Source organism: Perissodus microlepis, chromosome 7, assembly GCF_051167445.1.
Source record: "Perissodus microlepis isolate ML-2025 ecotype Zambia chromosome 7, ASM5116744v1, whole genome shotgun sequence".
NCBI classification, from domain to species: Eukaryota; Metazoa; Chordata; class Actinopteri; order Cichliformes; family Cichlidae; genus Perissodus; species Perissodus microlepis.
Window position 1 is genome coordinate 48,468,373 of NC_140467.1, and position 13,905 is coordinate 48,482,277.

At 38.9% G+C, this 13,905-nt stretch overlaps 2 protein-coding genes across 3 annotated transcripts; both read left to right on the plus strand.

Moving 5' to 3' along the window:
• The first annotated feature begins 652 nt into the window (after positions 1-652).
• On the plus strand, positions 653-5,220 carry st6galnac4 (ST6 (alpha-N-acetyl-neuraminyl-2,3-beta-galactosyl-1,3)-N-acetylgalactosaminide alpha-2,6-sialyltransferase 4). Its single transcript, XM_084935603.1, has 5 exons — positions 653-1,002; positions 1,099-1,245; positions 1,817-2,226; positions 3,158-3,265; positions 3,387-5,220. Exons 1-5 carry the CDS (start codon positions 991-993, stop codon positions 3,571-3,573), a joined length of 864 nt encoding a protein of 287 aa, XP_084791729.1. The 5' UTR covers positions 653-990; the 3' UTR covers positions 3,574-5,220.
• A 1,560-nt stretch (positions 5,221-6,780) lies between these two features.
• On the plus strand, positions 6,781-13,024 carry st6galnac6 (ST6 (alpha-N-acetyl-neuraminyl-2,3-beta-galactosyl-1,3)-N-acetylgalactosaminide alpha-2,6-sialyltransferase 6). 2 transcript variants are annotated; one of them, XM_084935605.1, is made up of 6 exons: positions 6,781-6,950; positions 7,320-7,411; positions 8,962-9,162; positions 10,090-10,502; positions 10,585-10,692; positions 10,773-13,024. In XM_084935605.1, exons 2-6 carry the CDS (start codon positions 7,388-7,390, stop codon positions 10,957-10,959), a joined length of 933 nt encoding a protein of 310 aa, XP_084791731.1. In that variant the 5' UTR covers positions 6,781-6,950; positions 7,320-7,387; the 3' UTR covers positions 10,960-13,024. The 2 variants fall into 2 exon arrangements, with proteins under 2 accessions (XP_084791731.1, XP_084791730.1); XM_084935604.1 differs by having other exon boundaries at positions 7,339-7,411.
• The last annotated feature ends 881 nt before the right edge of the window (positions 13,025-13,905 follow it).

The following is a 13,905-nucleotide window of genomic DNA, read 5'->3' on the forward strand; positions in this document are numbered from 1 at the left end:
TAGGCGGGGCAAAAACTTTTCTAATCCAATCAGATATTAGTTCTTGAAATATCGTCACTCTATCCTGATCAAACAGAAGGGAAATACTGCTAGAAAGTTCAAGGTGGTGTATATACTTGATAATTAAAAACAATGCTAAAGGGACATAAATGGGTTACGTTTATTGAATAATTATATTCTTAATTATATGCTAAAGGCCATAACATTGGAGTCAGGCTACCAGAATAGTATAACGAGAAAAAGTATTGAGACGGCGTAGTTTAACCATCTGAAATAATGTTTATAAATTACTTTCCTTCTATTGTGGGAAAGAAAATTTACGAGGGGTACTGGAACGTCGCATGGACGGCTACTTTAAAGTAACCAAAAGTATTGAGAAGACTGTTTCCGGTTTTGGCATGTTTCTTTCAGAATAAAGGAGTGATTACCCTCCGCATGTCTAATGTCATTATATGAATTTAAATACTAACAATAAAAACGTATACCATCATTGTTTATATAGTTAAATTCATAGTTATTGTAGTTATTGTTATTAAAGTTACAGTTATTTCTGGTAAGTAATGTTTTTTTTAATCAAGTTTGTTCCGGCGATAGTTTGTTGCGAAATAGTGGCCCCGGAAGCCGTATTCTGTAAAGACGGGCTACGTTATAATTTACGAGGCGGGTCCTAGGAATTGTTTGTAGGGTACTGTGTCAACAAAGCTGGGGAAGAAACGGGCAGCTTGCAGATTTCGGATGGTAGTTGATGTAAACATGGTGCAAATAAGACTAGAATAATGTGGTTGGCTACGTGATGAAAACGAAAGTAACCGCACAAAGAAACGGATACTGGAATTTGACAGATCTGGAAAGGCAATTAAAAATCTTTTGATATGGAACCTTTGTGATCATGAATCGACGGTGGCTGACTGGGCATGTCTCTCTCGAGTCGGCGTGAAAAATGAGTGTCGTCCGGGCCATTGGAAGCAGGGGTTTGCCGAAGGCCTTGATATGAACGTTCTGGTAAGAGTCACTTGCTTATTTAACCCATCCGATCGCTAATAATGTGTGCGGAGCTGCACTACCCTATCATTTCCTACATCTTATCTACCTGTGCAGATGCTTCGCTGGCTTTGCCTGCTCACCCTGAGCCTCCCTCTGTTGTTTTGGGTTGGACATGTGATGATACGGGACGGCCCATCACCTGCTGCGGCCAGGAAGGGACTCGAGGGCTACAAGAGGATCAAGCCCGGCAGAATGGACCAGGTGAGACACAAGGAGGGTAGGGTTACACAAAAAAAAAGCTTACAGAGGTCTGGTTCCGTTAGTTCACGGTGACCGTGAAAACTGATAGCCACTCATATTAATTATACAGTGCATTCCTTAACCTAAATAACAAAGGCATGCAACTGTCAGTCTCTGTTGATTGTATTTGCGTGTGTGTGTTAGGGTGAAAACCATTACTACAGATCTGTATTTGTGTCAGACTGTGAACACATTTGCATTTCAACAAGACAAAAAGCTAGAGCGTACCACAAAAGAACACAGGAGTGGCTTTGGAAAAAGTCTGTGAAAGTCCTGAGTTGCACATTCAGAGTCTACAGCTGAACCCAGTAAAGAATATAATCAAAACCTCTGTCTAGTTTGTACGATTGTTCCCAGCAAGACATGCTTGACCTAAAATTCTGATTTCATCTATTTTAATTAGCCCAACACAAAACCTTATGAAAGCACATTCTGTAATTACGATGGAATAACAGCTGAGCTATAACCATCCAGTTACTGATTTATGTGCACAACCTAAAAATTTCTCATCTTTCCCCTTTTCTCTCCACAGATACTGGACATCAACTGTAGTCAGTGTGCCTTGGTCTCCAGCTCAGGTCAGATGCTCGGAGTTGGCGCCGGAGAGGTGATAGACAAAATCGGGTGTGTGATCCGGATGAATAACGCGCCCACTAAGGGGTTTGAGAAAGACGTTGGGAGGCGCACCACCGTTCGTGTTGTGTCTCACACCAGCGTTCCCCTGCTGGTAAAAAATGAGCAGTATTATTTCCAGCAGTCAGCAGAGACCACATACGTGTTTTGGGGTCCTGAAAGGAACATGAGGCAAGATGGCAAAGGACACATCTTCAATGCCCTCCTGAAAATGGCAAAAAAATATCCAAATGTCCGAATGTATGCTGTGACGAAAGACAAGATTGAGTACTGTGACGGGGTGTTTCAGAACGAAACGGGAAAAAACAGGTACGGTAGGAGTTTAACTCATAAGTTGTACAAATAGAAAGTGTAGCCATTTACACACTGTATAACTTTGTTCTCTAATTCAAAATATTAAAGGTGAAAATATAATTTACCCATTTCAGCCTTAAATCAACTCAGTTAAATCTTGATACCTTACTTTAAAGGAAGTTATTGTGAATTCTTGTGTTCAAAGTTTAAGTTTTTCTTAAATGAATTACAGTTAGAATGTGAGGAAATAACTGCTATAACCTGAAATCCAAAAATGTGAGCGTCAAAGAGATATCAATTGAAGCTGAGCTTGGGCTGGGCTCTATGTAATACCATTTTTTTACCACAAAGGGGTGAAGCTACTCAGTGTTCCCATTGTTTAATCAGTTCAGTCATTTACTGAGGACGTTCTTTACACAATGACAGCCTGGCTAATGGCAAAACCTCTTGAGGAAATGAGGGTCTCTAAAAAGAAATACAGTGGAGGAAATAAAAATAAGTAATCCAGTCTGGGATTTGTGCAAACATGGTGACCAACTACACGAAACATCTTACCGCTGTGTTTGCCAACAAGGGTTTCTCCACCAAGTACTAATTCATGTTTTGCTTAGTGATCAAATACAGTTTACTCCATAACATGCAAATCAATTTCTAACTTTAATGTTATGTGTTTTTCTTTCTGGATTTGTGGTTGATATTCTGTCTCTTTCCAATCAAATTAAACTACCATAAAAAATAGAGGCTGTTCTCTTTCGTTTGGAAAATGAGCAAACCTACAAATTCAACAGGAAATTAAATAATTACTTCCCTCTTCTGTACAGTGTATAAACAGTTATGATCTAATGTGTAGATTATGACTGGTGCCAGTTGTAGGATTTATTTTTGAATTTGTAAGAATTTGCAAAACTTTTTTTGGAAGAACAAATATTCTGTGTTTCTCACTCAGAATGAAAACTGGGGCGTTTCTCAGCACTGGATTCTTCACAATGATTCTGGCCATAGAAATGTGCGACAGCATCCATGTTTATGGAATGATTGATGACGGCTACTGCAGGTGAGATTATGATCCATAATCAAGCTCCATCTTTTTTTTTCTATGTGTGTGTATATATTCTATGTACATACAGTGGCTTATTACTATCTTTAGTGACCTACTGTTTCCCTCCTGTCAACAGCCGAGCCAATCACAGTGTTGTTCCCTACCATTATTATGAACAAAACAGAATCAATGAGTGCAAGATGTACAAGGTCCATGAGCACACCCAACGTGGAGGCCATCGCTTCATCACTGAGAAAGCCATCTATGCCAAATGGGCAGCACGCCACAGGATAGAGTTTAAACACCCCTCCTGGAGCCTCTGAAGGATGAGATTAAGCTTTACTGGTAACAAATGATAATGGCCCCTCGGTATTGCAGAGATCAGTAGGACTACAAGAAAAAACATATTAAAACACAACACCATAAATTAAAACCAGTCAATACCAAAGCTGCTTTTAGATTCTTTATAACTGTGCCTTGACTTTTGCTCTTTTCTGCACAGTTTTTTTACTTCATGCTTCAATCTGGCCTGTGTAATATAAAGCTGCAATTATATACATTTCATTTGAGACAGAAAGTGCATTATAATTATATACACAGACTGTATATAAAAGATATACCTAGCTAAAAAAAAGCTAATGTTCTTTAAAGGTGCTTCATTTCAAATGGCCAGCAGGGGGCGACCCATCTGGTTTCATCTGGTTTAATAGAAGTCTACACGAAAACAGCCCTTCAACCCTTGTTATGAGTTTGTGGTCTCAGTTTCAGGTTTTACTGAATATAACATGTTGATTTTATAAATTATATTCCTCAGAGTCAAAACAGACAGTAATTAGATTAAGCTTTACTTTGTGGTGGACGCTGTCCCTCAATTTCTCATTCAGAACCTCACTAACCAATGGGTGTCATGATGACTATGCCATCATGGCCATCTTTTATATACAGCCTATAGTTATGTAGGGTCACAATTAGGTTAATGGTGCTTTTGAATCGATAACAAATTGTCAGAAAATAACTGGCACTTACTTTACCATCACAGAAATCTAAACACGCATAAGATAGTGGCATTTTTGTATGAAAGATAACTTATTATAAGAAAGTCAACCACCAGAAAATCCAGCTGATTAGAACAAATAATGACTAATCCCTTCAGCTCTTCTATTATTGTTTTACACGCTCTTGGTCCATGATCGTGATCAAAAGATGACAATGCCGATTCAGCATTAAAGCACAGTTGAGGTAATACTGTATTTATGGCCTCGGGACATTTTAAAAGGAAAGCTGTTTTCAGACAAGCCTTTGTGTTGCATTTCATTTGAACTTTTTCAACAAATAAGCATATTTGAGCAACTTGAAGTTGGTGTTTATTTCTGTAAAAACCTCTTGCTGTTATGCTGTAAGCTCTCTACTGAAAGCTTTATGCTTACATTTGTTGCTAACACAGTAACTGTAACAATATGGGCGAGTTACAGTGTTAAAATGCTTGAAGTGGCAACATTTCATTGAATGTGCATTAACGTGTTCAGGTCTTTCTGTGGTGCCGTTGAACTCGTGATTCTGCAGTTTGCTGTTTTCACATCTGCTTTGGTGGCCACATACTCGCTCACACTCACGGAAACTGAAAAAACCCTTTAGGGTGTGTGACAAAATGTTACATTTGAATGAACAAGTTTTTTACCATTTATATTTTGCTGCCTGTTACTATTAAAAACATAGCACTGCCTTTTCAATTGCATAATGCTTATTTGGTGGCTTATTACAGAGACTGCATCAGTATTTGCACTAGTGAGGAAGCGTTTTACTATGATGTGTACTTCAGACATGAAGTGTTTAAATTTACTTGTGTTTTAGCAGCCAAAGTCCATGTATATGGTAAAAGGAAAAAAATCAACCTTTGAAGGCACAAACTTGAATGTAAACACTCATCACTGTGAGATAAGTGTTATCATGAATAAACCTGCTAAAGAACACTTTCTGTTTGTATGTGGGAGTTTGGATTTCAGAGTCTTGTTTACTTGAATATGTGCATCTGAATTCAGTTCAGTGCTTTGGACATTCTTTGTCTACCCTCGGTGCTTTCACCAATATCCGATTAGATAGTCAGTGTGCGGATGTGAAAGATGATTGGCTCACTTCTGTTAGCTTTTGTTATTTTAAAATTATATAAAATACCTCCATTTTGTTAATACAGGATTAAATAAAACATTACTTTTAAAGGGATGATAAAGTGCATAAATCCAAATGTGTTATTCATAGACTGCATGTCCTAAGTATATACTGTTGTTGTTTAAGTTTCCAGTATAACATAGCATAGGGATTGTGGGGAACAGAAAATGTTTCAAAGAGGAGCCTTCTGTGTTAAACTGAAACTAAACTAAAGAAATGAAAAGTGAGGAAAGTGAGACTCTTCACTTGTGCCGAACTTTGTCACAGATTCAAAATTAGCTTAATAATCAGCACAAGACTATAGTTAGCAGAAGGCAAAGGCCATTTAGTATTTCTTTCAGAGGGCAGTTGTGTCTGGCTGGAAATCAACTAATTTCGTGTCTAAATTTGTGTCACTTCATGCCATTATGCTCCCCCCAGAATTGAAAAAGTTATGAAGATTCATATAAAAAAATAAATAAAACCCCAAAAAGAAACGCTAAACAAATTTGACACTCCACATAGATCACTTACCCATGAATCTCAATTTATAGTTTATTTTATGTTATTGTTATTTTGTCTTGGATTTGTGTTTTCAATTCATTTTACTTCATTAGTTCCCAGAGTAGAAGTAGTTATTTCAGTTCAGTTTTTATTTATAAAGAATTTACTTTTAGTTTGGCTTTCATTAGTTTAATTTGTTAATTATTATTATTATAAGGCCTTTTGTTAGAGGTAAGATTTGGAAAATTTGGGACAGATATTACAATACATCTCATTACACTGCAAAGGCAGATGACTCACAATTATGCAGACATCCCAGGTCTGAATAAACACATGCAGCAAAGCTTCATCAGGTAGGTTTCAGTGACAAATCTGATCTGAATCAGTGTGGGAGTGGATGGACTCAGATTGTCTGTTTCAGAGGTGGGATTCCTCCTGTGTCTAGGTGGCCTCACTCACCTAGAGGCTGTCAGCAGTTACTCATCTCTGTACTATTGTCTGTTTTTTAAGGCTGAAGAACTCCCTCAGTTGATGTGAGATTGTTGTTTGCCTTTATTTAAAGCTCTGTGCTGTTGTGCCTCAGTTTAGATGCTTCCTTACCTGATTTCAGTTTCAAAATGTTTAACACATTAGTTTTAGATAATACTGGCAACCTGGGTTGTGTTCTCTACTTTCCTGTTAATCAACTGTCTTCACAAAGCTTTGTGTAGACTTTGTGCAATGCATATTATCTGTTACTTAATTTATGTAATATGGAACAGCATTTAAAAGACTAAAACTTGGTGAAACTAAAATGAACTGAAAACAATAACAGAAACAGACATAAAATAAAACCTGATTACAAAGGACAAATCTGTGACGATGTCAGGCTACATCCTGGAAACTACCGTAGCAACGGTTGTTTATGAGCTCCGGAGTCCGCAGCTGTGCTCACTGCTCTGCAGGCACACAGAGAGGACGGGGGGCAATGACGTCAGAAAGTGGTGCAGGAAGATGGGGGACGAGAGAAACGAGGGAGAGCGTTAACGGAGGCTAAACAGACCATGAAAAGGTAAAAAACCCGGACCATTACGGGCCCCCGTTAACCCACTATCACCCGTCAAATTCATTGATATGCTAGCACCGTTAGCCGGTCGCTGCTCTTAAGAATAACCAGTAAAGAAAAGCGTAACCCCGCGGAAAGCGGCCGGTTGCGCATTTAAGATGGTGTTTTTGTATCAAAATGTGTAATATTTGGCTTTAACATTTGTCAGGTGTACCTAGCAGCTGTATGACGGCTGCTAGGTACACCAGCACATAGCCTGTAAATACTTACGTGTCTAAACATGCTATTAGACTAATTACAGCTAACTAGATAATATCACTACGAGTGGCGCCGTTTAAATGAAGTGGGATGAATTTGTGTGCATGTCTGTTTTAGTCTACCTTTTCCTGTTTAGGTATGATGACAGACAATTACAGTCCGTGTGCTGGAACTGATCAGGAAGCATGGGGCTCAGGCTGGGTGGAAAGGTAAGACCTTTAGAGGGTGTGGTGGCACCATACCTCTTGCCCTTAGTATCCTTGTTAGTACTGTTAAAAAGTGCAGGCACTTCTTGTGACTTTCGACTGATGGCTAGAAGGTTGCTGGTCATCAAGAGCCTTTCTGTCCCTGGCACTTTTTGGCACAAAGACCTGAGAGATGCATATGGAGCTTCAGTTGACGGGAAACCATGAGCGGCAGCAGGGGTGGGAAACTTCCAGGCCTCAAGGGCCAGTGTCCTGCAGGTTTTAGATGTGTCCAACACAGCTGATTTAAATGGCTAAATTACCTCCTCAACATGTCTTGAGGTTGTCCAGAGGCCTGGTAATGATCTAATCATTTGATTCAGGTGTGTTGACACAGGGTGGTATCTAAAACCTGCAGGGCCCTTGAGGCCTGGAGTTGCCCACCCCTTTTCTACAGCCATCTGTAAAACACAGTGGTGGTTCTGTCATAGTTTGGGGCTGTTTTTCAGCCAGTGGTGTTTGGGATTTTAACAAAATTGATAAAAACTGATTATTAATACAGAAAACTACGATCAGAGTGTGTTCGACGAAGCAGTACTATTTGGAAAGCATTTGATTGACTGTGGCTTCATTTTTATTAACATGACAATGATCCCAATCACATTGACAGTGTAGTAAAAGCATACCTGGATAGAAAGAGAAAAAAAAAGTCATAAGTGGTCAGTGGTATGTCACTCTGGGAGATGTGACATACGATAATGCTGCAATGATCAGCTGGTCGATCAGCCTGTCAGCCAGCAGCTTTATGATGATGCAGCAGCTGGTGCTAAAAAGCAGTCACTTGTGGCTGTATGTGTTTTTCTTATCTAATATCTTTGTTTATATTAGTAAAAAGGATGTAGTCAACAGGATTTACGAAAGGGTTATACATGAAGGAAAGAGATGACCTGCTTTGGTATTGCCTAAAGAGTTGAGAGGCATGCCTCAAGATGTTTGACATATTATAGTTCAGCAAGTGATTTCCGCCAGTTTTAATATTGGCGGCCATTTTTTGGGAAACAACCACTTTTTTGGCATGTCACAGGCCGCTATTTTCATGCTGTCAGTCAGCTGCATCATGCAGACACTCAGTGGTCAGCCGGTGGTGAGTGGCTCAGACAGTGAGCATGTGCGTTTTGAGGGTTAGCCTCATTAGCTGCTGCCTCTCCATTAACAGTTTGTTTGTACACAGGAAACAACTTTATGTCAGCTTTTGTCTCACTCTGCATGTATGCCAGATGGGGCCACTAAAACATCTTTTTGTTACACTGTGTATGATTTAGGCCTACACTAAGTCACTCATAGCAAGAATCAGGGCCAGTTAGAGCTTGCCTTTTTGTGTATTAAAATCTAAAATAACGTGGTTGTGTGCAGTTTCACTTTTTTTTTTAAACATTTAATTTTGCTGCTGCATTCTCACACACTGTGGTTTTCATGGTCCTTTCTTAATCCAATAAAAAGTAAAAGTAGTGCCTCTAGTTTCCATGTTAGTAAATGTTTTTCTGTATATTGCACCATTGTGTTTTACTCTGCAGGGACAACAGAGCCACAAGATGGTGATCTTTGCTGCCATCCTCATCCTGATGACGCTCTTCATCCTGTACAGCTCCAACAATAACAGCAGCATCGATGCTGTCTACGCTTCTTTCCATGTGGCTACCAACCATGCCACCAAGACCACAGACCTGAGGAAATGGACAGGAAAAGACGGCTATGTGCCAGTTTATGGGAACAAAGTAGGTTGTGCACAAACACTCAAAGTTAAAGCTGGAACTATAAGTGAACTTTGAACCAGAAATCAATATAGAGTCAGTTTCCCGATTGGTAATGCGAGTGAAATTAATTTAGTTTTAGAGACTGACTGCGACACTCATTTGGATGTATAATCTTGTGTTTTATTCTAAATACCTGTGAAGGTATGGAGACAAAATGGAGTGCATCAAATGCTGCTGAAGTAATTTACTAATATGTATTTTGGAAGAAGCTGTAACAGGATGTCATTAAACTGGGCCCAGCTCAGGCTGTCCTGTGAACGCTATATCCAAGTTGACTTTTATCTGTGCATAGGGGTGGCTTCCTGAACCAGCCAATAGTAAAGAAAAAATGTTGCTTTTTTCCTCTTCAGGAAAAAACAGCATTGACTGGGATGTCAACCCAATCTGAAGTTAGAGACTTGGGATAGGGTGCACTGCCTCCAAATTGTCCCACTGCCAACCGTTATAATGTGATCAGAGCTAAAAACACCCCGAAACTCCCTGAAAGAAACCCTTATTGTTTTTTTTTCTTATACTGCATGTCAATAAAGTTTATTATTTTAATCAGGTAGCGAGAATCTGATATAGTGATAACCCTGCCTAACACATAGTTGCCACTGGGCTGTAGTTGTTAAGACTGGGCAGATACATGGACGTTATCATAGACTATGTGTGGCTAAACCCACACACATTTGCATGACCCGTGTTGCTGAAAACGTCTATATTAACTTATTATCATTGTTATGAGCATTGTCAACTGGATTTAGCATTTAGTTTTAGTGTTTTTAGGTTTTTTTAAAAATTAAATCAGCACTTAAACTGGTAAAATGTAGACACCACACCACTGTTGCTGACAGCTATTGTTTTAATATGTTATCTTAAAAAGCTCCATCTTGTGCTTCTTTTCAGAGTATGACCATGCACTGTCATGAGTGTGCACTGGTGACGAGCTCCAGCCACGTCTTGGGTAGTCGAGCGGGAGACGAGATTGACCGCACCGAATGTGTGATCCGCATGAACGACGCCCCTACGATGGGGTATGAATCTGACGTCGGGAACCGGACCACTCTGAGGGTCGTAGCCCACTCCAGTGTGTTCAGGGTGGTCCGGAGACCTAATGAATTCCTACGACATACAGACAGCCACCCAGTGATCATTTTCTGGGGACCCCCAAACAAGATTGGGAAAGATGCCAAAGGAACCCTGTACAGATTGATCCAGAGAGTCAGCATGACCTACAGAGACTTCTCTTGTTTCACTGTCACACCGAGCAAAATGCGCAGATTTGACAGCCTGTTCCAAAGAGAGACAGGACGTGACCGGTGAGTGTTAAGGGTGGTTATAAAATGTTTTGATAAATGTAACCAAACGCTGTTTTCCTATATGTTTATTTTTTCTTCTCAGACAAAAATCTCACTCGTGGTTGAGCACAGGTTGGTTCACAATGGTCATAGCCATTGAAATATGTGATAATATCAAAGTATATGGGATGGTTCCACCCAATCACTGTGGGTAAGTATAACATTTGACTTCAACCCATTACAGGGAATTTAAACCAGTTAACCAATAAAGAAATCAATCTGTTTTTCCAGAAGAAAATCTGGATCCAAGAAGATGCCATACCACTACTACAAGCCCAGGGGCGGTGATGAATGTGTAACATACATCCAGCACGAGAGCAGCCGAAGAGGAAACCACCATCGCTTTATTACAGAGAAACAGGTGTTTGCACGCTGGGGAAAGCAGTACAACATCAGCTTCACTCATCCCAAATGGTAAAAAGCACTTTTCTGGAGACTTTTCTCTGGAGTTAACAGGTGCACAAATGAGCTTTATCGGTTTGATTTCATTGGAACTTCCCCCCGGATGAGACCTCTTTAAAAAAAAAACAAAAAAAAAAACAGACTAAGTATGAATGATGGATATTTTCAGAAACACATGAAAAGCCTAATATTGGACCACATCTCGGAATAGAGGCATGGGATTTTTTTTTTTTTTTACAAAAGCTCAGTTTCAAGCCTTTTTCCCAAAACCTGGTGTATATTCCACACTGACTTGTGTCTTTTGTAAATAGAAAATGAATTTAAAAAGATTTTTTACATGTTTATTTTTTTTGTTAAATATTGAAAAATGCAGTTTCTCATGTTGAAAGGGGATCAGCAATCATGTCTAATCAACTATAACTAAGTGGCTTATAAAGTACTCTTTATAGCTATAGTTTTCTGTTTCATACACAGGAATCGTATTCTACCATCACTGCAGCCATAGCCAGTATATCCCTAATCCAGTGTACAAATAATCTATATTGGGGCCTTATGATACAGTGTAAGAGCACAAGTTCAAGAAACCATTGACAATACATTGTCAGTATCTTAGCTGGATGAATCCAATTTGTCTACATACAGTACACTTTTCAGCTCTTAACACAAAGCACCCTAACAGTAGCTTAGTAAGTCTGAATTTGGCACTTTGTATGTAAATAATAAGACAATCTGACCTAAGATTTAGTGTCAACTAAAATAACTATAATATAGTGTTTATGCTCCTTAGAAATAAGAGTACCACCAAATATTAATTTAACAATATTTCACTGCTCTTGAGTCAACTCTGACAGAAAAAGAAATGCTACTTTTGTGGACATAATCAGACCTCTTAAATCACATGGGAACCCAATTTATTATGGGAAGGCCTTGTTAGTTATAGGTACTAACTGTGCGCTGACTTTCAAACAAAGATGCAGAAGGTTAATTTCCAAAAATGACCAATATTCTGAGACCAGGGCATATTAGAGGGTCAAAAATAAGGGAGCTACTTATGTACAGTGTAAAATTCACATGTTTCCTCTCTGAAAGGAGCAATATGTTTTCTACAGTATAGTGCCAGTTGAAGATTACTAGTGAACTGTCTGCCTGAATCTGACCTTAAACCGTTTCACCTCAGTGGTGTCGTGGTGCATGTGGCTGTAATTCAGATCGTGCTCTTGCTGTGAAATCTCAGTTTGAAGCAGAGAAGCTTCCTAAATGGTGACAAGAATTTTGCAATTATCTTTAAGAATTTGAACTGTCATCACTGTGCATGAAATGCGATTTTAAGGTCCAGAAGCCTGAGCCTTTTTTCTTTTAAAATTAGTAAAAAAATAAATTTTTATAGAATATGAAGATACACAAATTGTACTGACTGCTGACAACTAGGTTGCCTGCTATATATACTGAGATAACAGCCTGAAGTAGATTTATGCAACCCAGATTTTCAGGCGTTCAATAACCACAGTTTTAGGCATATCAGAATGTGTATATAACAGAATGCAGTACAACAATATCAAGTGTTGCTTCAACAGCTATAACCAACATGACTGAATTAATGCAGGATTACGATAAATGCAAAGCTGTACCAAAAAACTTTAGTCAGTTTAAGTTTGGAACCTGAGACAGTGACATTCAAAACACATACAAAAAGTTTGAGATCTGAAAGGTCTTGTAATCTTACAAGAAAAGCTTCCAGCTTGAAGAAAGGCAGCAACATGTTTTGGGTTTTTTGTAAATGCAAATGTATGTTTAACTGACTGGTTTAGAAACTCAGACTCAGAGGGACATTCATTTGTCCATTCTGCTCTCCATGTGTGTGTGTGTTTTGTTTTTTTTTGTTTGTTTCTTTAATGAAAAAACAAACGTTTAAGTGCCAGTTCAAGCATGTGAATTGTTTTTGTGTTTTAATAAACATTTGTTGCCATTTAGAAATGAATGGAGACTAGGTTACATCATTAACAGATACGTTATTGACTTCCTGCAGGAGATAATGCAAAAAATTCCAGTTATGGATAATAAACAACATGTGTTAAATGCCATTTGTATGATTTGTCTGCTAATATTTGACTGACTATTTAATGAACCACTGGTGTTGTGCTGGTTAAATATCCACTGTTAGCTTACCACAGTTAGCTCCTTCATATTTTTCATTTGTTAAAATTAAGTTGCAACTTTAAAGTTACAGTGTGTTAAATCTCATCACTGGATGTCAGTAGATTGCAGTCAGGGGAGTACAAAAATGGAACTAGGTTAAGTTCAAGTGCATAAACCTAGCTAAGAGTACCAGCAAATCTGTGGCCAAAGACAAAGAACAAGCACCTCTGGCCATCGTTCATCTTTTGTGACTGTAAGCTGTCAGTCTGATGTCTGACAGCTTACAGTCAGACATCAGACTGACAGTCAATATCTATTTACTCCAGAGGAAGCTGTAAAACTTTGTGAAAGGACTCCATGAGCCATGAAGCTGACTTCTGTCCAATGACAGTGATAATGAGGTGAGTTGTTGGGGATATCCTGAAATTTTCTGTGCATTATTTTTTGTCATTGTTAGCTGCTGTTAGCCATATTTTCTTTGAAATGGCTCTAACATTTTTGTTGGAAACTTGGGATACTTGGAGGAGAATGTAATCAAACTGTTTGTCAGAGGGAAAGTGTGATTTTTCTGTCTTTTAGACACTCAAGCCTGACATCAGCAGGCATAATCTTAGCTCTTGACCAGCTGTTGTTTAGCTGGCTTGTCAGCTGTCTGGAGATGGGAGGGTTGCATGTCTAGTCTGCTGGCAGTAAGTAACTGACAATACTGAAAACGATTAAGTATGTTTTTCTGCGCTAGAGCGCTGACTGCAGTTCAGGAAATGAGGCTTGAGGTGAGGAAGAAGAGAATGAGGTAGAAATGGGGGAGAAGGAGATGAGAAAGATT